General features: G+C 33.7%; 3 protein-coding genes and 1 long non-coding RNA gene across 6 annotated transcripts; 1 reads left to right on the top strand and 3 right to left on the bottom strand.

Moving 5' to 3' along the window:
- Nucleotides 1-11819: 11819 nt before the first annotated feature.
- pigeon (protein) lies at nt 11820-16273 on the bottom strand. 3 transcript variants are annotated; one of them, XM_036371240.2, is made up of 9 exons: nt 16051-16273; nt 15567-15998; nt 15032-15324; nt 13764-14960; nt 13470-13702; nt 13195-13409; nt 12913-13137; nt 12499-12653; nt 12007-12237 (listed from the first exon to the last, which is right to left on the bottom strand). In XM_036371240.2, the coding sequence occupies exons 1-8, from the start codon at nt 16112-16114 to the stop codon at nt 12526-12528; spliced, it is 2787 nt and encodes a 928-aa protein (XP_036227133.2). In that variant the 5' UTR covers nt 16115-16273; the 3' UTR covers nt 12007-12237; nt 12499-12525. The 3 variants fall into 3 exon arrangements, with proteins under 3 accessions (XP_014098186.2, XP_036227133.2, XP_036227080.2); XM_036371187.2 differs by having other exon boundaries at nt 12153-12237; nt 12511-12653; XM_014242711.3 differs by lacking the exon at nt 12499-12653 and having other exon boundaries at nt 11820-12237; nt 16051-16269.
- A 4040-nt stretch (nt 16274-20313) lies between these two features.
- On the bottom strand, nt 20314-21006 carry Datp (purine phosphoribosyltransferase family protein Apf). Its single transcript, XM_014242714.3, has 2 exons — nt 20755-21006; nt 20314-20694 (listed from the first exon to the last, which is right to left on the bottom strand). Exons 1-2 carry the CDS (start codon nt 20982-20984, stop codon nt 20445-20447), a joined length of 480 nt encoding a protein of 159 aa, XP_014098189.2. The 5' UTR covers nt 20985-21006; the 3' UTR covers nt 20314-20444.
- Nucleotides 21007-21105: 99 nt separating this feature from the next.
- LOC106623266 (uncharacterized) lies at nt 21106-23359 on the top strand. The gene is made up of 2 exons (XM_014242712.3): nt 21106-23013; nt 23082-23359. The coding sequence occupies exons 1-2, from the start codon at nt 21346-21348 to the stop codon at nt 23181-23183; spliced, it is 1770 nt and encodes a 589-aa protein (XP_014098187.2). The 5' UTR covers nt 21106-21345; the 3' UTR covers nt 23184-23359.
- Nucleotides 23343-24600, bottom strand: LOC138856269 (uncharacterized). The gene is made up of 2 exons (XR_011395426.1): nt 24139-24600; nt 23343-24087 (listed from the first exon to the last, which is right to left on the bottom strand). It is a non-coding gene; the product is annotated as an uncharacterized lncRNA (long non-coding RNA).
- Between the last annotated feature and the right edge of the window lie 2106 nt (nt 24601-26706).

Below are 26706 nucleotides of genomic sequence, written 5' to 3'. Positions count from 1 at the left end.
ACACAGCAATTGTAAGGCCGATCATGACCTACGGTATAGTAGTATGGTGGCCAATTACAAAAAAGAAATATGCGATTAGAAGCATGGCAAGTATACAAAGAGCAGCTAGTATTTGCATCAGCGGAGCTCTCAGGACTACGCCAAGCCAGGCACTCAACATAATTTTACACTTGCTGCCAACAGATCTGTATTGCAAGCAAATGGCAGCGAAGTCAGCTCTGAGATTGAGGGAATCCTCCCTACTAGTCGCCAGCAACAAGGGGCATTCTATGATACTCAGTAAGTTCCCGTTTCATCCCATAACTATGGATTTTTGCAATCCTATGGAGTTGAACCTAAATCCGGTCCTCAATATTGCCTTCCCCTCTAGAGAGGAGTGGGAAAGGGACGTAGTGGACAAGGAAGCAGGGATAAGCTTCTATACGGATGGTTCCAAACTGGATAACCGAGTAGGCGGCGGTGTCTTCTCGGCTAAACTAGATACCAAAGTCGCCTTCCGGTTACCAGACCACTGCAGTGTCTTCCAAGCGGAGGTCACTGCAATTAAAGAAAGTCTTCTTGTACTGACAACAAGAAGTGTATTTATATATACAGACAGCCAGGCGGCTTTGAAATCTCTGATCTCTCATAGGATTTCGTCGAGGACAGTGAAAGATTGCTATAATCTTCTAACGGATCTGTCATCCTATTTCACGGTAAATCTGCAATGGGTCCCAGGACACAGTGACATCCCTGGAAACTGCGTAGCAGATGAACTAGCCAGAACAGGCACCACCCTACAACTAGATCATGGTAAGGAGGACATAAATATGCCTCTGGCTACTTGTAGATACTTAATCGACAAACATGTCATTAATATAGCCGAGTGTCAGTGGAATTAGTCCCTGACCTGCTCAACTAGCAGGCAAACGTGGCTAGAATGGAATATGAGCCGCACATGCCGACTGTTAAAATTCAAGAGGAATGATATAAGAACTCTAGTAGGAGTACTAACAGGCCACTGTCTAATAGGCAGAGTGACATGCAAGTAGACTTGGCACGCCATATAAAGACTATTGTAGAAGCTGTCAGGAAGTAGAAGAGGAGGAGACCATTAAACATCTTCTATGCGATTGCGCAGCACTATATAGGAAAAGAATCGCAACCATCGGTCGTGGGTTTCTTGACGACGTCTCGGAGGTTGCACGGATAAAACTTGTCTCACTGATGAAGTTCATCAGAAGTACGGGGTGGTTCAGAGAAGAGCCAATAGAGTGAGGGTATCACAATGGACCTTCTAAAGGCCTAAGTGTGTCGAATGACAGCCACTTTACCTACCTACCAACCTAGGTGTTGGATGCATTAAAAGGAATGTTGCGGAAGCATTTACAATTAGGTAAGAATTTCTACTATTTGAAATGCCGGCTGCACATAGCCCCAGTTATTCATATGTACATGCATTAGCAATTCAGAATTTTTAACGCCAAGGGAACGAAACCTCCATTTTATTTAGTACTCCTGATTTTGAAGAATAAAATTATTAAATTGAAACTTATTATGTGAACATCCTGTTGTGATCGAATTTCACAATATACATATACAATATATGTATGTACATACTTATACATACTTGTACAAGTATACCCAGAGACATTAGTCTTCCTACAGTGCCTACTTGTATAAACGAATATCACGTTAATTAATTTTAATTTTACAGAGTCGGAGATAATGTTTGGCTAGGCTGGATTGCTAATATCTGATAGGAGAACAACACTAAGGGCTAAAAACGTCAACAAATTACTATTTTTACACAAAAACAGGTGAATGTTTGAGAAATAAAGTACTTTACAGAAACGTATTTTAATAATAAATTTCTTGATCTCATATTACATGAGTTAATGTATATAAAATGTGCCTTTTTATAATTCGTCAACTGTCAGAGGAATTTTTATAGTAACATGAAAAATGTTATATGTAATTTTATTCATTTTTTTGTGTTTTCCGTCATTGTTCATGTATTGATTTATCAATAAATCCAAAGATTATTTCATAAAAATGAAGTGTAGAATTTAAACCAGCGAAAAATAAGCATTTTCAAGGCGGAAAACTATCGTTATTATCGATAGTATTTTTTAGTTTAAAGTGATCCGACTATCGATAGTTTTGCATCTCTACACTCCACAACGTACACCCTTAGAACACTCGACCCACTCAGGTGAACCAAACCATTTTTTTCGAGATATTTAGTCACATAATATAAAGAAATGTCCACATATCTAGAAGTTAGCCTCCAAAATCGAAATATTTGCTTCCGAAATAAAGCAACAGAGTTACCGTTTTGGTCCATTTTTTTCTCTTGGGCCATTGATCCATCACTTAGTAAAACGGTCCATTTTAAATGCAATGCTTTAAAAGATTTTCTTTGTCCACTAAATCAACAGGGTTTTTTCATTATCGGCACAACCATATTCAGCGGCAGCGTTGCTAAATAGCTTCCCGACAGTTCTCCAAGTTATCGAATCTGGTAACACTAAAACGCTGTAAAATTTGGGACAAGTTCAGTGTTGCCAGCAGTGACAATCTATCTTCAAAATTAAAATTTTTTTATAAAAAATATCATCAAAATCTCAAAGTGAAGATATTAAAACGAAATGAAAATAAATTTGTTCGATTTTTTGGTTCGCGAAAATTTTTTAAAATAAAATAAAAAAGATCTCTTAACTAATATTTAATGAATAAAAGATCTCTTAATGTAAAATACTTCATTCTATTTTTTTATTGATATGCATGTTTATGTTACATACGTACTATATTATACTTTTAATATGTTTAATAATAATGTATTTTAGCCCATAAACATAAATAATATTTAATATTTGGTTCGCTAAATACATATGTATGTATGTGTATAAAGTGATACTAAATGTAATATGTGTAACATGTACCTATACTCGTGTACCTAAAAGATGTACATACTAAATTAAAAATGTGAATGATCTCATGTGAAATAAAAATAAAAAAATTTAACATAAAAAAATTAGAATTGAATTAATAACGTGAACGTATATTTCTTTTGTTTGTGGAAAAATATATTTTATTTTTTTCTCACCGAACAACATTCCCCCCCTTCAACTTCCGCTCTTCCGATTCGAATTAGGTTTGGTCCATTTTTACCCAATTTGGTCTACTTTTTGGTCCAGACAAAAGAGGTCCAACGGGATTGCAAACATCATCATTCATTATAAATATTCAACCTACTAGAAATATGGTCGTTATCCACGTTTTATTCTTATTTCCTTATAGGTACACCATTTTTCGGTCAAACTTGTATGACAGGTGTTATCAGTTGGTGTTAATGTCGGCTTTTCGGCTTCATTTCCTGGTTGAAGTTAATTTTTTCTTAGGAAGCAATTACTAGTGAGCTGCAAATAATATACAATATGATATCAAGCAAAAGTGCACTAAAATATTTGTTATTATTATTATTAATTGGATCATAGAAAGTTTATAACATTAAATAATTCAATATATAATATTCAAACAATGGCACAGTGGTTCGCAGGAGCCGCGGCCAAAAATACTTTTAGATGAGAAATTTTCACCAAAAATTTTTGAAACTTTGAAATTTTCACCAAAAATCTATAAAAATATGATAAACATGTACAAAAATTCGGCACATCGTATGATTATATATGTACTTTAGCACCTATAGTAACAGTCAGTAACGTATCGATCTACTTTAATATTCTCGCAACACCGCCCACTTTTAGGTGAAAACCTATAACTTAGCATTTGCTTAACCGATTTCAACCAAATTCGGTACATAACATTCTTGTCATATTTCTACACTATAGTGCGAAAATGTGCGAAATCGGATTACAACCACGCTAATTCTCCATATTCCACTTTCCACTTTGCAAATCAAGCAACAATGTATCGGGGTAAAACTTTGCGTGAATAATGTGTTTAAGGTATGTGACCAAAAATTATCTAAATCGAACCAAAACTGTTCAAGTCCCTAGGTACTGAATTTGTGGACCCCAGTGAAATTCATATAATAAATGGTATCCGTAAATAACTGAGGCAATAGTTCCTACTAATTATAAAAATATTATATTTAAAGAAATCTCAAACGAGTATACCATTTGACTTTGCGAGAGAATAAAATGTTCGGTTACATCCGAACTTAGCCATTCCTTACTTGTTTTATACTTTTTTTTTGTATACGTAGATATATTTTTATGTACGTAGATAAGCGACTTTGGGCAGCTACACTAAACTTTTTTAATTATCTTGAGACATACATAAATGCACTGAAAAAGAAATGAATAGGGAAATCGGAGGGAAACACAACTAAAACTTTATATAAACATAATAAAGATGCATATAAAATGAATAAAATACAGGGTAAAGTAAATTATCGATTTAAGAATAACTCTAACACAAATTAGTTTTTGTTATTTTTGTAACATAAAATAAATACCTTTAACTTCAAAATCCATTAAAAAAATTTAAATTCGTAAACGTGATAAATCGCCTTACAACTTTGAACTTCGCTTTTGAATTGAAATATTCACTCTACCGTGCACCTGCTCTTAAAAAGTGAACAAGTAATCACAACTTCAATGCTATTGTAGAAAGTCCCGTTAGATTTCCAGAAAAAACCCGATTTGCCATTAAGAATTTTGGACAGTTTTTTTGCATAATTTTTTTTTATTTTTGAAGGAAACCATTGGGCATAGCATCAATATATTTGATAAAAATCTAGACTTCTCTGTAATTTTGAAAGGTTTGATAAAATAAAAATCATCTACATATCAATACATAGTATAAAATAAAGTCGCTTCCTCTGTCTCTATATCCCTATGTCTGTTTAAATCTTTAAAACTACGCAACGGATTTTGATGCGGTTTTTTTTTAATAGATAGAGTGATTGAAGAGGAAGGTTTATATGTATAATAATATCCATTAAATAATTGGACAATACTATTATGTTAAAGGTTTCTAATGTGATGTCGTAAATAATAACATTTTTTCCGTTTACATTACAAACGCATGCTGAACCCTACGAGATTTATGAAAATAATCTACTAAGTATTGTACACATTGAAAAGGTCTACAGAAAACTCCCCGATGGTGTATATCTATCGCTTCAGGATATCCCACAAGAACGTGTTTTTGTCATTTACTGTTTACGACAAATAATGGCTAATTTTCGAAGCGATTTTAACCAATACCGAATCCATCCTTATCCAATTAAATACCTTAAATACATTGTTGATTTAATATAGATCTAAATGATCCTCTCCAAATTTTTATTTTATTGAATATTTTCGAAGATATTACAGATTTAAAAATTGCGTGACGTAGCGTTTGCGGCGGTACCGGCCGGCCGGGCGGTGGGAGCGTGCCTATAAATAGCGCGTCGGAGGCTGCGGTTCGCCCAATAGTAACTACTTTGAATTTAGTAGCGATCGGACACGTTTATTATCGGAGCTCTCTAGCGAGGAAAATAACAGTACTTTATGAAAACGTGCTTTTTAGTGCGACAATGTATTAGTTATTATAAGTAAGTTACGATAAATAATTGTATGATATTAGTTTTAAAGTATAACTTATATTCTATTCTAAGGTTAATTTTTAAATCGCACTCATAGTAATTATAAGTACATAAGGTTAGATAAGATTAGATTAAATAAAACTATAATTAATGGATTGGATTTTTCTATTAGGATCTTGGTTAAAATTTAAAGTTAGTTAATAATTTCCCTTTCAATTTCATTTTCAAAAATCGTAATTTAAGGTGAGGTTTGTAAGTCCAGTAAAAGAACTTAATATAATAGGTCTCTTTTGTTGCTGATGATTGTTGATTATCTTTTGTTTTTAGTCACACGAATAGCAAATTATCTTTTTAATTAAATTGAAATCGTGGTTTACCTTGTGCTGTTTCACTAAAAAAAAAAGAACTTATCTTTTTTTCCAAATGGTAAGTATTTAGATACTTTTTCCGCGGCGCATACTAATAATATGGCAATTTGTGCATCAGCATGAGTTACTAATTCATGGGTAAATAAAGAAAATTCTGCCATGAATTACGATCCTTCAATTTCTTACAAGGACGACCGTATAGTATCAATAGGTACTATGTCAGTAGTGTGTACATTGCTTGGCATTGAAATTTAAGGACGAATCGAAAGACATGTATTGCCGTTATAACAACGCATTTCAAATAACATCTTTTAAGAGTAAGCAAGTCGCTAAGCGTGGGTTCATTCGTACATATAAAATTCAAGCGCAAGTGTACCACTTAGCTGGGAGCTTGCTGTCACTTCGACCCGATGATTACAAATTTATTATATTTTATTGCAGATCCAGATACACTGCGATTGAGAGTGTTCCAGCAGATACTCCTGACTTTAGTAGCAGTGGTGATAGCTGGACAGCAATTTAACAGAAGTGATATTGTATTGCATAGTCGTGATGATAATTTGCAAAAAATTTCAGAGTTACACAGATCTTATAACAGCTTACAATATCCTTTGATGCTATGTCGTGGAGAAAATGGTTATTCCATTAATATTTCTCATGTTGACCAAATCGATAGTACACCTCTGCGTATAACAGTGTCATGTATTAACTACTATTGCTACCGTACGTTACCAAGACGTAACAATTTCAACACTTTGTTTAGATAAGGAATGTTAACAAACCAATACTTGGTAGATCAATATGCGAAAATTTAATCTGAGAGATTTGCCGACATCCGTAATAATCAAACTAAATTGAGAGCCGAAAATTACGTTCATCTTTAGGATGCTTTACAAGCGAATGAACACCGCAACGGCATTTTGGTTATACTACCTTCATCATTCACAGGTGGACCTCGATAGTTACAAGAAAAATGTCAGCTAATACTACTAATTTAACAGATTTATATAACAGCCCGAATACACAAGAGAAACATCATACGAAAAAACGAGACTCTTACAAAATATAGCTCAAAATCAGATCAGCAGAATCGATCAGAAAAAAGTGTTCAATGCAATGAAGGGAAATTGCTTTTCCTTGATGTCCTAAGATGTAGAAAAAGTGAGATCTACCGGGAAAATTGCGTTAGCTGTTGCGCCATCCGGCATTGCCGCTACGCTTTTGGAAGGAGGCCGAACCGCCACTCTACATTCAAGCTCCCGCTGAAAATCGCAACTAATAATAATAACAGCGTTTGTAGTGTTTCTATACAGAAAAATGATGCGTGGCTGCTCATTAATAGTCTGGGACGAAGCTACCATGTCAAACTAGATGTCTGTGGAGGCACTGGATACGACACTGCGCGATTTGCGCAACAAAAAATTCCCCTAAGGGTCGATGTACAATTCTGTTCTTAGGAGATTTCCATCAAATCCTACCAGTTGTGACTCGAGGAACACGTGCTGACGACATAAATGCTTCCCTAAAAAGATCCAACCTTTGGCCACATGTCAATAAATTAGACTTTAAAACAAATATGAGAGTTTCGCCATCTTCACGTGAGAACAGGCAATTTCCAGGGATACTGCTAACAGTTTCCAATGGAGAGTTAACACAAAGTGCGGGAAGGATTAACATAGAAAACCTTTGTGTTTTGATAGACAAGAGTCAGTCAACAATGTCTATTCCGACATTGATAACATAAGTTATCAGACAATATCTTGGTTTAAAGAAAGAGCGATTCTGTCACCAACTAACGAACAAGTAGATAAGGTAAATAAATTGATTCTTTCAAAGATTCATGCGTCGATGAAAATATACTACTAGGTCGATACTGTTCTCGATTTGGAAGAAGCTGTTCATTTTCCTACAGAATTTCTAAACTCTTTGAAACCGTCTGGACTCCCTCCTCACAAAATGATGTTGAAAATAGGTTGTCCTGTTATTTTATTAAGAAACCTGAATCCACCTAAAGTTTACAATGGCACGCGTTTGCTGGTAAAATCACGGAAAACTTTCATAATAGACTGTACTCACAGGATGTGTTACCGGATAAGATATATTGATTCCCCGAATCCCTCAGATACCATCGGATTTGCCCTTCCAATTTAAACGGTTACAATTTCCGGCAAAGACATATAATATTTTGCAATGACCATTAATAAATCGGAGGGTCAAACCCACAACGTTGAAGGCTTAGATTTTAGCGTTGACTGTTTTCCACATGGCCAACTGTATATCGCTCTTTCAAGAGTAATCTCTAGAGAAAACATGATTGTATTGTCTAATGCCGAGAAAGCTGTGAACGTTGTATATAACGACATTCTGTAATATAATAATTGATGTAAAAATAAAATAAATAGGTAAAAATGTAAAAAGTAAATAAGTAGAAATGTATTGTAAGATGTGTGTAATAGTGAGTGATATAGGCTATATATTTTAATATAGGCTATTTATTTAGCGTGCAAAGCCGGGGATGGGTCGCTAATGTATGTATATTGAAAACGTGATAGCCCAATTGAAAGGTGATTTTCTGGCCTAGGCGAAAAAGTTTTGTTACAAATTCTGAAACTTTGGCGCGTATTGATCGGGGGTGGAAAAATACAATATACACTTAAATCAATGGCATCCTACTGAATCTACTTCAGAATTCTGGATTTTGATTAAGATTTATAAAGCCGCAATTGGTCTGAATGCTTTTGAAAATTTGATAAATTACGTCATTCGGCTCTTGTCATACCATACTCGAATACAGAACGAAAAAGTTTTTTAGTATTATTAAACTATGCGATAATACTGGTATAAAAATAAAAGCAAGTTGGATTTAAAAAAACTTGTGCTTTTTTATCGCCAGGCGCATTTTGTTCGTAATTTTAATGCCTTTTGAAATTAAAAAGATGTGAGTGTGGCCCTTGAGCAATGCTTTCGGGATATTATAAAGGAAAAACTATTATTTATCCAAACTTGACCGTTCAACGCAAAGAGTTCCCGAATAAAACTAACCACTACTTCACATGCCCACTCAAACCCAAGCATGTAACCTGTCGAAGAAACTCCTTTCCTGAGCATGCCGTGCTACAACTTCGATCTTAAGAGACCAGTAATTTTATGACCTCAACGCATGGAAATCTACCCTCAGGAAATTGGGGTGAACATAGGTTAGGTTATGTAAAAATATCGATCATGTTGCAAACGCAAGCAAGGAGCAAATGTAATACCTAAAGCCCCTATATATTGATCATAAAGTGACAGTGCGCCTATCACATTTTTAAACCGGCTTGTATCAGTTTCGGCAGAGAATGTTGATGAATAGAGAAGGAGCAAATGTTAGCAGTACTAAAATGTTAATTACGATGGAGGAACATCGAAAACGCGCAAGTTCGAAAATAAAATGTCACCACACCTATCAGGGTAGGCAACGAACTACACCACTCTATAAGCAAAATGTATATACATACATATGCACAGATGTTCATTGGTATGCGCATAAACAAAAATTGAAATAATAAAAACGAAAGTAATTGACCTCCGACAAGAAAATATAAATAATGAGGGAAATAATACTAAAATAGAATTCAAATATCATTTAATAAAAAAGAGTTATAAAAATAAAAAATAGTATAATATATAAAAATATGATAGGATTTGAACTTAGGCAAAACATTTCATTGCAATAAGGAAGTGTGCTATACAAGCAGCACCACAAATGATATTATAACATATCTGTCTAATCTGTGAACTCAAACAGCTATTGTTGTTTACTTGCTTCAATGTACATATGTCTAAATGTGAATATTCTTGAAATTGCCTTCTTTCATTCGCATGTCCAAATATATTTGCATATATGTACACATATGTACATATGTATGTACCTCAATATGTCTTTCGCAAAAAATCAAACATTCGCGCAAGTGACAAAAAAACGTAGACGCACCATCATCGACCAATAATATTCAAGCGAACTCGCGGCTTATTTTCTAATTATTTCATATTACAACGACAACAAATTCATTCATAAGGAACGTGCGTCTGCTTCAAAGCAAAGTGCGTTCGTTCATAACTCTCAATTTTACAATTTGTATAACTGAAAATCCTACCATCCCCCTCGCATTTGTATGTTGTCAACAAGCTGCTTCCTTACAACGTTTGCTAAAAATCAGAAATTGAAGAATTTGTCTGATGTTCACTTCAGAAAGGAGAATTGGCAACATGACCTATTAGCGAGTTTAAATAATATTTATATTTTTGCATATTATACACTATATATGGCATTAAATTATAAAATTTATATAAAATTGCCATTCATATGAAATCATTAACTACTTCTATATATTCTAAGCACACTGCTTATAGTACTTTTATATGTTTACTTATTATCATTATTCCATAGTTTGTCGATTTAGCCCATTTTATCTAAATACGACGCTATGAAAATGCAGCCCAATCGGTAATAGCAATATTTCAAAAGAGCATAAGTTAACTTTCAATAGCAAACCACTGCAAAAAGGACAAACGAGACAACATAGCCGACCGACATTGTCGATTCAAACAAATTTTGTCAACTCCGCGACGATTCACACAATTTGGTGTCAATATGTATGCGAGCTCATATGTATATATGTATGTTTGTCGACAAAATCGTCATTTGGTTACTTTCAACAAAACAATGTCTGCGCGACTCGTCGTTATTTCGTTGGCTTGCCACTATACACAGAGGCGTTCTAACTGAGGACTCTTAGTATATTATTATGTTGCTTAATTTGTATTGAAAAATACTGATGCATTTATGAATTATTTTCGTAATATAATATATATTTATATAAATACACATAAATTCATACCTATAATCGTTTTTAAACTCAATTCGATAAATAAAATATATATCTGAAATAATTATGTGGCAGTGCGCCCCAATCCCTCCTTGCCTGCGATCGTTCAACTCGCAAAAAGCAAAAGTGTGGACAAAAGTCATTGCTTGTGCGGGGCAAGAAGAAGCAAGCATCAGCGTACGTGTATTTAAGAATGTATGTGTGATTATCAGATTTGTGTAAATACGCATAATAAGGAAATATTCAATAAACCTAAACATATGAACATATTTTCCTGAAATATTTTAATTATTTCAGGTAGTATTATATGCTATTAATGTAATTGAATTGAGATATGCTAATTAATTCCAATCAATAAAATAAAAAAATTAAATAAAACTTTAATTTTATGTATTTTACGATGCGAACGTATAGGCTCGTATTCGGATTGAGCTTAACTCCTTCACGGCTACGACCTAAGCCACTATATAAATGGAAACGCGAGCGCTTAGCCAGTTTTATTATTATCATTTGTTTATTAAGTATAATATATTGCTTACGTAACGCATATACAAAAGTTGGAAAAATTGCATATCAAAGGTTATTTTATTATGAATTCTGGGGTTTTTGCCAGTAATCCTCCTTTTTAATTCAAAAGGCTTTTCACAATTTTAATTTTCGTCATATCATTGAAATTGAAAACACAAATCTAAATAGGTATTCTCACCGATTATTCATTCGTTGTGTCTATTTATAGCCTTTTCTCCGTTTCGCACACAGCGTGGTGTATCTTTCTTTTTCGAAGTTATATTTTTCGATGTTCCCTCATGTGGAATTACAAATCAGTACTCAAAGATTTCATTTAACATTTGCTCCTTCTCTATTCATTAACATTCTCTGGTTAAACGAACGAATGACTTGAAACCAACTGTAAGTCGACTTGTGCAGCTGTTTAATAGATATAAGTACATGTTTTTATTTATTTTAAGTATGTACTTATTTGTTTTGTAAAATACAGTTTGCACTAAAAAAAAAAACTTAACTATAAAAAAAACAATAGGTAACTTGTTGAAAAAAAAATTGTCTTTGATTTAAATATTTTCAATTCCATTTTGGAATACAGTTTCTTTCGACTACAGGTAGTTCTTTAGACAGCTTTCATGCCTTTTCTGCAGCAACAAAAATAAATCCATAAAACAAAACGTCAATTAAATATCTCAATAAATAACAAATCTTAATTTAAAGCCTCGAGTTTAGCTGCTGGAATTACACGTATTTTTTATGGCACGGCCTCAAATTTTTTCCTAATGCTCTCTTGTGTTACATTAAATCCAAAATAAAGCTTATGATTTATGACTATTTCTCTCCATGGATGAGATCGTGGTTTCTATTAGCAAATTGTAGTTCAAGTCATTTAGGCTTGCCTTGGCGGTGAGAAGATCCAAAAATGAATCTAAGGGCGATAAAGTGTCTGCTGCAATATCTGAAAATTAAAAGTGGAGGATTATAGAAAAATTAGACGTTATGCGTAAAAGACAATTCAAAAAAGTAAAAAATTGTGATTGAATAGAAAAACTGCTCGACAGTTACAACTATATCATTACAACCTAGACTTTTATCCAACTAAGAACTGTCAACGACAACGTTCCCAAAAAATCACTTTGGAATGATAACACAACACCAACACAAATAATGAATACCCACACACACACAAAATATTTTACACGGACCCTAACACACTAACCTTTTTGCTTACCATAAATGTTTTATGTTATAAGTTTTGTTGATTTAATTGTGTGTAAACAAAAAACAATGTACCAACGATGATTACAACGGCAGCAATTGTTGTAAGTATTATATATAAATATGATAATGAAGTTCCCTTCTCGATTGTAGGGTCTATCCAATGAATAAGTGAAATAAAATCATTAAAAATTTAACAGCAAATAAAATTTAATTCAATCGGTTTAGTGAAAAGAATGATAAGTCTAATAATAATAAAAAAAAGTAGCCACAGCAACAAGGGTTATTAGAAATGTAGTTTTTTTTTAGTTAAAGTTAAAGTTTTTGTCAAATTGGACTTAGCCCTTTTTCACTTCAAGTCACCGATATTGTTATGGGATATATGTATATTGAAATTGAGTTTTTTTTAACTCACCACTTTTTAATGATGTGCGCCCCTGCGTGTTAGCATTAGCACCTGCGTTGCCGCCACGTTGTTGTACAGGCTGTCCAGATAATATGTTCGCTGCATGTTCACGACCGCGTATCATCAAACTCTCTGGATGTGACCAACTTCTTAATAAACGCTGCGCCCGAGATTTCGGTAGAGACGATAGTAAGGAAAGTTTCTTTTCAACGCCCTCCGGTAGGTCATCGATACCTAATAAAATAGTGTGGCATTAACATGGTGCAATTTTTATGAATAAGTATATTTTGCCGTTAATAATTGTCTTCATGACGTCAATTTGCAACTCAAATACGTGATTCTCCACGTATTGCAAAAACATTTCGAAAGTTAACGCACGATATCCGAGATAGGTGAAGAAAGAAGCAAATCCCTGGGGTAATGGAAAAGCGATTGAGTTCACCGCCAAACAATAACGCTCCAGAATTAAGAAAAGCGAATACTGTTGATTGTTGGTCACTTGGTCGCTAAATAACAAATGTATTATAAATATACCTACGGTAATATTTGTTAAAAATAATAATTACATTAATTGGAAACCGCGCGCCGTCTCATTACGCGCATCGAGGCCGGCCGCGCGACAAACGAGGGAACATAGCGCACGTGACAATTCTAGTTGTGAGCTTACATACTGCGTGACAACGGCATGTACGTGAGCTGGAGCCTGTGAGCGCTCGAAAAGGGTCTCTTTCAGCCAACGAAATCCTGTATTGGGTTTAACGGAATGCTTAACTAGATGTACACTCAATTCGCGCATATTCTGCTAGTCAATCAAAAATTATTAAAGTTTCTAATGAAATACAGTCTCAACAAATACTTGCCACTGATATAACATGTTCTTGTTTTGTAGCTGTGCATGTCTCCACTTCGATAAAGGGTAACACTTCGCGTCTATTGAAAGAAGAAAAATCGTTCAAGTTATTTCCCACAGTTCCACTCGGGGTCAATGGTGTTGTGCAACGCGACAGCGCTTCCGGTTGATAGCATGATAACGAAAACATAAGCTTTTCGGTCACTTGCTCCGCATTGAAGCGGTGTCTCTCCTTTTTCTCAACTTCGTTCAAATGTTCCCATAAACGCGTCCAAATATCCGAGCGATAAGGAGATAAACGTTGATGAGGTGATAACAACATCATGGTTGTATTATATAGGCTTTCATGCGACAAACCTACATTAATATCGGCTACCCGCGCCTGAACTGGTCGTGTTGAATCAGCAGTCGTAAGGGGTAGAAATCGTGCAAGCGATGCCGCGTCCGGTGGTAGACCGCGCAGTGTGGCAGCATAACTACCCGCCACCAAAGCCTCTTTAAGCAATGCTACAGTATCCAATGACAGCGGTCTTTCCATTATTATGCCGAGCAATTCTGGGAGCACATCCATATCATTGGAATGCAGTAGGAAATAATGAATAATACTGAGTCGATTATCGACCGATGTGTCATTACGAAAAGCTTCAATCAAATGACCACGTGGAACACTGAGCGAAACCAGGTCCAAAGTTGCAGTATCATAAGCTAAGGCTCCCCACTTTTGACATGGTACAAGTTGAGTCAGTGGATTGCGATTATGTGCAGGACACACTATATGGCAGCACGGCTCATGACTCAATCCCACATCTAATAAATGTACAAATAAATCTGGCTGGAAAACCAGCAAATGATGGATACCATGTAGGGCGAATGTTGGCTTGAGTAAGCGCGCCTTTTCCCACGGTATCCCCGGCATGACGCAGTGAACTACACAGCCATGGTGAAGAAGTGTTACCGAATATGCAAAATGTACATTTACCTTCTGAGATGGGCCGGTACTATCAGCTGGTGTGTCATCTACATTTTTTGGTTGTATTGGTTGGTAAAGATAGTAGTGGCAAACAAATAACATCCCGGTTCCATTAGTCAAAATAATTAAATTTAATGAAGAGTCATGAACCCTCAAAGGAACAATGTCGTCCTCGTAGATCGGCTCAATGTCAAAAGAGCCTTGTGGTAATTTTGGCAAATTTAGTGGAATGTTCAGCTGAAGAGTTGGCATATACACATATATATGTATAATGTTTAACATACGTATATAAAAATTTTAAAGCTTACCACTGTTTCTGTAGGCAACTTTTCATTGAACTGAAAAGCTGATAGCGTGGGACTTAATTCATTTTCTTTATTTTTCTCGGTTTCATCGCGATCCATGAGACTCAAACTTTTTGCCTTTGGCTTTAGATGGATATAATATAATGCCTGGTTATCTGAATCCCATTGGGCCCAACTGAAATGTTGAGCAATCGTTTCGAAATCAAGCATGCTTGCATCTAAATGCAATTTATCATTTAATGATTTATCTCCATCAGCTTCCGTTTGTTTTAGGTTGCAAACGAATTGCATTATACCTGTTGAATAAAATTCAACGGCAACATTAACAAATAGTATTTATATACATACAAATGTTTGGAAAACAGTGAGCTAAGTCGAATTCATGTAATGATTACAATTTGAGTATCTGCTGTAATGCTTTGTAATAAATCATAGATATGCTCAAATTTTTACTTGATATTAACTCATTTAATTTACCTTAAGCTAAATTATGCTAATTTAGGATATTGTTCAGATATATTATCGATCGTATACTTACAAGTCTCATGAATAAGCAGTATAAATTTTTCTTGGATATTTTTTATTTCACATTCCTTTTTGTTCTGCCACAAAAACTGGCCCATTACTTGCCGATGCGTTGGCGACTCCAACAAAGGAATTGCTGTTGTACCTTCATCTGGTACGCGTGTCAATACAATGTAAGCTTGATAATGAAGACGAGTTTCTTTGTTTTCAACAAAAATCATTTTTTCAACATATACTAACAAGGTTTTATTTCTATTAATAGTGGCTTGTATTATTTGCCGACATTCTTTTACAAATCGGTATAGTATGTGAAACGTCTTAGCTGTTGCATCAAAATGACCTAAACAAGTCTCACGTACGCTTGTATTTAAATCCTCGAATGTCCATGATGCAAGCATTGAACCATCACGTTCCTGTCCAAGTATGCGCCATTCAATTGCCTTTTCTAAAATATTTGTTTAAAGCTAACTTTTCAAATTGGGAGAAAAAAGCTTTACCTTTATATCCCTGAGCAGCCAATAAACCGCAGAAATTTGCGGCTACATTTTCTTGTCCAAGCATTTTAAAAATATTTATCTAAAAAAACGTTCAACACATCAAATATTCCCTTACAACTCCATTCTACGAATAACAGATAAAATCAATAAACAACAGGATCTAAGTATATTCCATCGTCTGCAGATATTGCTTTTTTATATTAGCTAATGCCGCATCTCTACAGGCAATGTAGAATGCTAACCATTTGTCAAATATATTGCCATTGAGGTGAGCAATGCTTCTATTTAGACATTTGCTATCATAAAATATTCATTCCCGAAATGGCGTCGGATAGATATGTTCGATCTGATATAGCGCATGTATGAGCTCTTGAGCCGTTTAAAAATTTAATGAGGATGACAAAAATGTATGTATGACAAATGTATTTCTAGGAAAAATAAAATTTCATATATTTAGATTTAAATAATTGTTGCAATAAAGTTTATTTACCAATTCGATAATTATATATGAGCAATGATATTTACATATGCTATCATATATCATTAAAATATTACCCATAATGACAGTTCATTGCAAGGAATGGATGGCATAAAATATATTATAACGGGTTTCTCGATAAATCGTCTACCTTTAACTCCCTCTTGAGTTCGATCACTGGATTGTTAAATAAAAGTTCCAATTTAATGGCTACACACTTATCTTTATTTCTAATTCCAACAACTTAACACTTATTGCTCGTTATTCGAGCTTACAACTTCTTGCTTATATCTCAATTGTTCTTATCACGACAACGCGACAATCCGGCAGCCCTTATATAGTCTAGAACATTCTGGCAACTACGAATTCGCTAACTAGTTGCTTCTGGCAGTTTATCGTTGATTCTATTTTGTTCTATCATCCATGTTCGTCACAATATTTAGACATCAATTGCTAAACATTAACAATATGCAGTCTCGATTGGCAATATTGCTATATGTAAAATATAGAGAAGGTCCAACTACTGACCAGGGTGTGAATTGTCTAAACCTAGCAAAACACGATGAGCGAGTTTCACCACTGTCGGCTCGGAAGGAGAAATTTTAACAGTGGCGCGTGAACAGAGCTGAGCATTCAATGTAAATTATGCTCACAAGTTTGCATTGATATTACCAGAGAATGTAAATGAATAGAGAAGGAGCAAATGTTAAATGAAATCTTTTTGAGTACTAATTTGTAATTCCAGATGAGGGAACATCGAAAAATATAACTTCGAAAAAGAAAAATACATCACGCAAAATGCTATAAATAGACACAACGAATATTCCTAAATGAAAAATCGTTGCGCATACCTATTTAGATTTATGTTTTCAATTGCTATGATATAACAAATTTATAATTATGAAAAGCCTTCTGAATTAAAAATCTGTATTACCGTAAAAACCCCAGAATTCATAATAAAATAAACACTTAATAGGCTAGTTTTCCAACTTATGTATGTGAGTTAAGTGAGTAATTGCTTATTGAACAAAAGATAACAATAAAACGGTGGCTAAGCAGCCGCGTTTCCACTTTTGTGGTGGCTTAGGTCGTAGGCGTGAAGAAGCTCAATCCGAATACGATCATATAAGTTCAAATCCTAAAACTCCTACAACTTCAGTTTTAATTTTATTAATTAGAATTAAGCATATCTCAATTCAATTACATTAATAGCATATATTACTACCTGAAATAATTAAAATATTTACACAAATGTGATAATCACACATACATTCTTAAATACACGTACGCTGATGCTTGCTTCTTCTTGCCCCACACAAGCAATGACTTTTGTCCGCACTTTTTGCTTTTTGCGAGTTGAACGATCGCAGGCAAGGAGGGATTGGGGCGCACTGCCACATAATTATTTCAGATATATATTTTATATATCGAATTTAGTTTAAAAACGATTTTAGGTATGAATATATGTGTATTTATATATATATATAATATATATTATATTACGAAAATAAATCATAAATGCATCAGTATTTTTCAATACAAAATAAGCAACATAATAATATACTAAGAGTCCTCAGTTAGAACGCCTCTGTGTATAGTGGCAAGCCAACAAAATAACGGCGAGTTCGCGCAGACATTGGGTTGTTGAAAAAAAAATGACGACTTTGTCCACGAACATACATATGTATATACATACATACATACATATATGAGCTCGCATACATATTGACACCAAATTGTGTGAATCGTCGCGGAGTTGACAAAATTTGTTTGAATCGACAATTTTGCGACAATGTCGGTCGGCTATGTTGTCTCGTTTGTCCTTTTTGCAGTGGTTTGCTATTGAAAGTCCAATTCTCCTTTCTGAAGGGAACATCAGACAAATTCTTCAATGTCTGATATTTAGCAAATGTTGTAAGGAAGCAGCTTGTGGGTAACATACAACTGCGAGGGGAATGGTAGGATTTTCAGTTATACAAATTGTTTTACTGAAACCATTCAAATTCAATTTCATTTTATAAACTTAATTTCGCATTTGCGTAGGAATTCTATATGAAAACCAAATGTGGTTTACCAGGCGCACAGAAAAAATAGCGCGGCGCAGAGTTATGAACGAGCGCACTTTGCTTTGAAGCAGACGGACGTTCCTTATGAATGAATTTGTTGTCGTTGTAATATGAAATACTTAGAACATAAGCCGCGAGTTCGCTTGAATATTATTGGCCGAAGATGGTGCGTCTACGTTTTTTGGTCACTTGCGCGAATGTTTGATTTTTTGCGAAAGACATATTGAGGTACATACATATGTACATATGTGTACATATATGCAAATATATTTGGACATGCGAATGAAAGAAGGCAATTTCAAGAATATTCACATTTAGACATATGTACATTGAAGCAAGTAAACAACAATAGCTGTTTGAGTTCACAGATTAGAATTAATAGGTTGAATATTGTCTGTGGAGCTGCTTGTATAGCGAACTTGTTTATTGCAACGCGAATCCTATAATATTTTTATATCCTTTTTATTTTTATAACCCTTTTTTATTAAATGATATTTGAATTCTATTTTCATATTATTTCCCTCATTATTTATATTTTCTTGTCGAAAGTCAATTACTTTCGTTTTTATTATTTCAATTTTTGTTTATGCGCATATCAAAGAACATCTGTGCATATGTATGTGTATACATTTTGCTTATAGAGTGGTGTAGTTCGTTTCGTACCCTGATAGTTGTGGTGAAATTTTATTTTCGAACTTGCGCGTATTTGATGTTCCTTCATCGTAATTAACATTTTAGAACAGCTAATATTTGCTCCTTATCTATTCATTTACATTCTCTGGTCATATAGTATATCTAGCTTGTTAAACTAATTTTAATTATGTATATTTTCCTGAAAATGGAAAACGAAAAATACCCAAGAAATACATTAAAAAATCTCAAAACTTATTTCTTTCCTTAGTGGCACCACTGTCAAATGTTATAAAAAATGTGGACTTTGACAGCGCTCTCTCGAATCAAAGAGTTTCGGTTCTCTTATTATCTCTGATTTTATCTCTGGGTGAAACACGCTCATCGTATTTTGTTAGGTTTTGACAATTCACACGCTGGTCCGTAGTTGGACCTTCTCTATATTTTACATTCTCTGCTACAAGTAACTAAAGAATCAGCTGTTTTCCTATGTGTGTGAAACAGCTGTGATCACCTGATTGAATATGCCTTTTTTGATACAGAGTTTAAAATATAAGGATGTAGTTTAACAATTTGTTAATGAACATATATTCGTAATGGAAATAATAATGAAAACTTTCAAGAATATTATCGAAACAAATGGGTTTTATATACTTGTAGAAAAAATTGGAAACATTAAATAATATTTCAAAACAATAAATAATAATTTAAATAATACTATGTAAATTGAATCTTTACGAATTATAACAACCGAAAAATATTTGAATATGTAATAAAAACATTCTTAAAGTTATAAATTTTAAAACTTAACACGGCAACTCACTATAGCAGATTTGTGTCATTTGGACGTTTTAGTAGTAGAATATAAATAGGCAACCCGTACCAAGAGTGATTTTAGTAGTAGTTTTCGAGGCAACCCGTACCAAGTGGAACATTTTTGCGTGTACATTAGTGAAAATCTTAGGATTAGTTACTTGTAGATTTATACAATGGTACGGAGTAAAGGAGATCTAAGTAAGAAGTTGTAAACTCGGATAATGAGGAATAAAGCGTAAAGATGTTGGAATTTGAAATAAATATAAGTGTATACCCATTTGTTTGGTTTTTTTATTTGACAATTCAGTGATCGAACTCAAAAGTTAAGACGATTTATCGAGAAATTCGTTACACTAATTATCCAAATCCTTATATATTGAACCTAAAAATTTGCTGCAGAACTCTTATGATAGACTAAGAATGAATTCGTGAAATTCGTCAATCATTTGCTGATTATCCTTATAACCAACAATTTTTTTTGCAGCGTCTTTTGTTAACCATTTCATTTCAGTATGTTCGTCAGACAATGTTGGTTCCTTGCAAGAGTCTTTTAATTGAGCTAACCAATATATAACCACTTTCGGTTTCCCCTTTACATTATAATTCAGTATTTTTGGTTGATCCTTAAAGATGATTAAGTCTTCCTCAGCATACCTGCAATATTAGTTAACACCTTTATTCTTATCAATAAATAATTATAAACGCAGCACTTGCCCGGCTTCCTCTTGAGTCTCCCGCAAAGCCGCCATAAAATCATCTTCGCCCGGATCGACGTGCCCTTTCGGTGAACTCCAGTGAAAATCTCCGTAAGACGCCCGTAACAACAAATATTGAATCTGTTCACCAATTTTACGAAAAATTACCAAACCAGCCGCCCTGTTAGCCATTGAAATGAAAATACCACGAATTAAAATAACAAAAAGGTGTGACACAGATCGGTTCATCGTAAAAAAAGAAAACAAGAAACAGCTGATGGGTGAACTAATGTGTTTGAAAAAATCGGCAATTGGATGAATGTATTTAATTATTACCAGTAGAATTTAACTAAGATATAATATTACGAGAGTTATAACAACTTGAATTAGTTTACTTAAAAACTTACTTAAAAGAGATAAAATTAAAATATTGTAATCGCAAATTATTTGGCTACGATAAAAAAAATCCCCAAGTCCGAAGTTGATGCGTTGCCCTGTGTATCAGCTGATTTATAACATGTGGTCATTCTATATGTATATCTTCATTGAATTATATAAAAACCGAAATAAGTGTTAAATATTTTTCAGGAAGTAATTTTTTGTAATAATCATGATAAACACATTCCTACGTTTAGGAAATCGGTCTGTTTTTAGAGGATTGCAAATACTGCGGTATGAAGTTGCGATTCAACGGCTAGCTTCTTTTACAGTACGAAATATCTTAAATGAAACATCTGATGAAACTGGGACATTGTTTACACGTTTTGCAAAGCATATAGCGTTAGAACTACAGAAAGATGCTCCAATTGTACCGACAGTAATCAAGTATGCTGATTATTTTCCAATAAGTGATACACGTTACTTTCAAAGAGAGCTGGCTCGAATATCTCCCGATCAACTTCCGGCATTAATAGTGTACGCATTCAACTACCGGCCTAGTGCTGATTTAAACAAGTATGCCATATTAATAAATGAGATAGATGCGACTGCCATAAGGCTGCTTCCAAACATGGATCTCGATACAATTCTACGAACATTATATGCTTTTCTTTATCTCATGCCCAACTGGATTACGAGAACAGATTTTTATAATGCGGCAATGAAACATATAATAATGGGAATTGCAGCAGATACACCAAAAGAAAAATTTGTTCAAATGTGTTTCTATTTGGGTTTGGAGAAAACTCGAAGAGCTACAAATGTTGTATCTTTGTCAAATTTTCTAAATGACAATTTAGAATCATATATTCCAACATTAACTACTTTAGACTTTATTACAGTGGCTAATGCTGCTTTTAAAACATCAACCCGTTTAGAAAGCAATATATATAATAATCGTTTAAAAGAAGAAACACTGAAGCTCTCACTTGAGGATTCGGCAAATGATGCACTCTTAGTGACTTTAATTAAAGCAATGCGTTTTCAGCGAGTTCAATCAAAGGAGGTGTGTGAGCACCTAAAAAATTACTGTACTCAAGGCATAGTTGAGAGGCTTAAATTACGCGGTTGCATTCATTTATTCGCTTACTTTGCCGATAATCTTTGGGATGATGAGAGTTCAATTGACTCTTTGATAAAACAATGTTTAAATCGACTAGTTTCTTCACGGAAGATTGATATGAATGATGAAAATGTTCGCTGTAAAGACATCTCTACATTCCTTTGGTGCTGTGCACAACTTAATTGTAATTTATCAGCATCTGATCTTCAATTAATTGAGTCAAATCTATTGAATAAAATTGACCAAGGTGAATTTCGAAACTATGTGGATCAGTTAGTTGATAGCTGTTTATCTTTGTGGACGTTAGGCTACAAATCACGCGAACTTATTGAGGAAACGGTAAATTTGAAGCTAAATGCACGATTCATTAACAAAAAAGATCTACGAGATTTACCGAAAGTCGAGAGTCGCTTACAGGTGCTCCTGTCAGCTATTAGGATAGAAGAGCCGAAATGGCAGTTAAAAAATATAAAAGGATCAACGGAAATTGCTGTCGACACAGAAGCTCCATCATATTTACTAAAAAATCGCAAAAATTTGATAGATATGTCAAAGAAAATAGCAGAACACTCTAATGTACTTTCCGCTCAATTAGTTTGTCCTATTAGTGGTATAAATATACCTAACGTTCTAGTGATTTATAAGGAACCTGCTAATTTAAGAGTATTTGTGGAGCTAATTCCTGAAGAGCAAAAGATGAAATTTAGTAAGTCTCCTATAGGATTAATAGGACTAAAGATTCGATTATTGTCATCTCTGGGATATAAAGTCATAACTGTAAGTAGTTGTATATGTCAAAATTTTAAAGTGGATTTCATTAGTACTTTTTCTTTTTTTTCTAATAGTTAACTGAGTCGCAATGTAATGACAATGAAAACAGTTTAGCATTTTTGGGGCGTAATATCGAAGGCAGTGATATTCCGGAGGCTCAATCATTAAAAGTTTAAATATTAATATTAAATGTGATTTTGTTATCATGTACATATAAGGATTGTACCTGCATTAAGAAAATATTACAATAATATGAATATAATGTACTATAAAAATATCTACCGAATTTAAACAACTTAACGATAACACCCAGAAATAAATATTGTCCACACTGCTTATAAAATGTCATAAATTTAGCAGTAAATGTTTATTCTAGAGCTTTGGTTGGCAAACTTACACATTCAGACTATTTATATTTTATTAATTTATATAGTTATAAAACTAATTAAGTCTGTTACCTATAATATAAGTTAAAACGATACAAATTTGATTGTAATCCAATCACAATTTCGTCGAACAATGAATGTTGATTTCTCTCGTAACATTTTTATACTCTTGCACATGTGTGTCGCAACATACAGATTATAATAGTTTTGGTTGTTATAGTAGCGGCAGAAAACATTCCGTTCCCATAACAGTCGGGTCTACGTAACCGGAACGGACCCGGATTTTTTCCGGCCAAGGACTGTCAACTCGGCGAAATTCTGCCGCTACAACAACAACAACATTCCTGTAGTAATTTCGAGGTGCCTAATGGTGCCTAGTTGACTGTCCTTGACCGGATAAAAATCCAGGTCCTTTAAGGGTAGTTAGACCCGACTGTCAAGGGAACGGATAATAGTTTTGGTTATATATATGTAATAGCTTTGATTACCTAACGTGGTTTGTATCACCTGAAACCAATCTCTTAAGTAAGTCCGTGCAAGCGATAACTTTTGAAGTCCTCAGTACTGAATATGTGGGCCTCAATTTTTCAATATTTTCTGTCGTTCTGCCGTGTTATGAAGAATATAGGGGTTACATGGGTATAACGGCTTATCTTATTTAATTCTATAACATCTCTAGAATATTGTCCTAAATCTATCTCAAGTAGATATCAGTAATAGTTTTGGAAATACAGATTTGACTTACTTAAAACTTTAAATGCTTTTTTCAAATTGAATTGACACTAAAAACTTCCGCCAAATATATTGTGAATATAAACACATGTAATGGCTTGGTTAATGGGACAAGTGGACAACTTATGTAAATTGATTTCCATTGTTCTTTTCCAACAACTCTGTGGATTAAATATTTGGAACCTTCTGTTAGTTTGATAGCACGATCAAAAACGCCTCATCCTCTAGAATGTACCAATTGAAAAAGTTCTGAAATTTTTTCAATAAAAAAGAAATGAACAAATTTCAATTGAAACAAATCAATCAAAAGTTGTTCCGGCTGAAGGAATAACTATTCATAAAAGTCAGGGTGCCATATTTATTAAAATTGTAGTTCATACTCGACCCGGAATGCCTAGAGCTTCGATATATGTCGCTTGTAGTCGAGCTACTACTGCAACATAGGAAATTTTATTCCTTCTAAGAAAGTTTCTGAATCAGATCCTGTATTTAGGGAACTGATGGAGTTGAACACAACTAAAGCTCTGACAACAAGTTTCAATTTTACGATTTCCCGAACATCAGGACATTAAATTTTATTCAATAATGTTCAGAGTATCCACGCTCACATTAATGATATAAAAAGCGACTGCCTGATGCTATCTTCAGATCTCTTCTTATTTTATGTTTTGTAAAAATTTCAAGTTATCCTTGCAAAAATTTTAAAATACCAGGATTTACTCCAATTAAGGAGCTCAGGATAGATAGCACGGAAACAAGGAACAGAAATAAACGGGGCATTATAATATATGCAAAGCTTAGTATTGCTAACTCTATAGAATCAAAGCCTGTAAAGGAAATTTTGTCAGACCGCAAATTTTTAGAAGCGGTTTTATTTCACTGTTTCAATATTAATATCTGGTTCTATACAGAAATTCAACTTTTCCTGTCAGACATTAAATTGTAGAACTTCAGGAAGTCCTTACTTCTAAGTTATACAATCAAAACGCCCTAATTGTTGGAGATTTTAACATTTGTCTAAAGTCTACAGGGACTACAATAAGAAATCTTCTCCAAGAAAAAAACTTTAGTTCCCTGCTTGGTGTAGAATATTAAAATACACCTGCAGGTGCACAAATTCATTGGGCATTTTCAAACAAAGATAATGCAATTACTTATAAGACAGTACACAACTATCATGACAGTATTGGTATCTTTATTTCGAATTTAAGTTTTCAGACTTAGTGCAATACTTCTTAATTTGTTTTCAAACATAATGACATTAGAATGGTATATCAATTTTGACAGTAGAAAAGAAAATTATGAAAATACTCTAATTAAGAAAATTAAAATTATATGTATAATTTGTTATTATACAAAACATTATTTAAATAGTATAATGACAAATGAACCGTAATTTGGATATATGTATGTATAAGAATCTCGGTAAAAACTTATGTTTAATATTGTAAGGATTATATACAAATTAATATAATAATATTATTTTTAAAGTTGTTAATATTTATTATTTTCAAGCTAAACATGTATAATAATATTGATATAATAAATATAAATTTTATATTCATTGTCAGAATTCTAGTCGATTTCTTTTCATACTTCTCAATACAGTTGTAATGCGTTTTAAATAAAATCAATTATAAGCGTATACAACATAACTCAAGTACGATTTACAAATTGTTTTAATTATTTTTAATGTAAATGTAAATAACTGAGGCAACAGTTCCTACTTCTAATTAAAATATATGTATATATACAGAGATACGAGGTATATGAGGTTACCATTTGACTTTGCGAGAATATAAAATTTTCGGTTACACCCTTCCGTACTTGTTAAAAATAAAACTTTGATAACATCTGAGGGTATTTCCCAGCTTTGATCCTTGCAAGTTGCGAATGTTCGGTTACTCCCGAACTTAGTCCTTCTCTATGTTTATTATAAATTTATTTTACAGTTGTTAAACAATATGTATTTAATGAACATGTACCTATAATGGCAAATAAATGTCCCAAGATTTGACGTTAAGAAAATAACATTCTAAAATGAACGAACAATATGTTAAGGAGCATAGAATTACTATAATGAAAAGTTAAAATACATGATTTTTGATTTGTTATAGTATAAATGTTTTAAACAATAGAGGCAATAAAGGGTTCGCTTGTAACCATCGGTTTAAGTGCTCCTTCGGTAAAACAGGCATTTCGAGCGTAACTAAGAAGAAAACGTTATTTAAGTACTGAAAGATGAAAAAACTTATTTTGGCAATAGATACATATAAGTACTTCTGTATGTGGAATCATAGCAGCACATGATAGAAAAACTACATTTCATTTAATTAGATCCAAAAGAACAACGAATGAGTCGTAAGACAGAAACTTGGAATTCTGCGAAATTAGGAATTCTCCGAGAATAACATAATGCGATGCACATAAAATGATTTAACATATCATAACAACATGTGAAGTTTTCATGCATACGAGTACGAGATGCCTCACTTCCGACGTTTACAAAAATAGCGCCTAGCATTATACCAACAAATAGGTTAGCTGCAATCCGAAGATGTGTCGGCATTTTATTTCGTTT

Source organism: Bactrocera oleae, chromosome 3 (assembly GCF_042242935.1).
Source record: "Bactrocera oleae isolate idBacOlea1 chromosome 3, idBacOlea1, whole genome shotgun sequence".
Classification (NCBI taxonomy): Eukaryota; Metazoa; Arthropoda; class Insecta; order Diptera; family Tephritidae; genus Bactrocera; species Bactrocera oleae.
The sequence above is the reverse complement of the archived record's forward strand: the minus strand, read 5'-3'. Positions and strand labels throughout refer to the sequence as shown.

Excerpts from the sequence above, each read along its gene's own strand:
- LOC106623266 (XM_014242712.3), top strand. The coding sequence starts at position 21,346 with ATGATAAACACATTCCTACGTTTAGGAAATCGGTCTGTTTTTAGAGGA. Across the intron at positions 23,014-23,081 it reads TGGGATATAAAGTCATAACT|TTAACTGAGTCGCAATGTAA; the intron begins GTAAGTAGTTGT and ends TTTTTCTAATAG.
- pigeon (XM_014242711.3), bottom strand. The coding sequence starts at position 16,114 with ATGCTTGGACAAGAAAATGTAGCCGCAAATTTCTGCGGTTTATTGGCT. Across the intron at positions 15,325-15,566 it reads ACTGCTTATTCATGAGACTT|GTATAATGCAATTCGTTTGC; the intron begins GTAAGTATACGA and ends TTTATTCAACAG. Across the intron at positions 13,138-13,194 it reads CATGAAGACAATTATTAACG|GTATCGATGACCTACCGGAG; the intron begins GCAAAATATACT and ends CTATTTTATTAG.
- Datp (XM_014242714.3), bottom strand. The coding sequence starts at position 20,984 with ATGAACCGATCTGTGTCACACCTTTTTGTTATTTTAATTCGTGGTATT. Across the intron at positions 20,695-20,754 it reads GAGACTCAAGAGGAAGCCGG|GTATGCTGAGGAAGACTTAA; the intron begins GCAAGTGCTGCG and ends CTAATATTGCAG.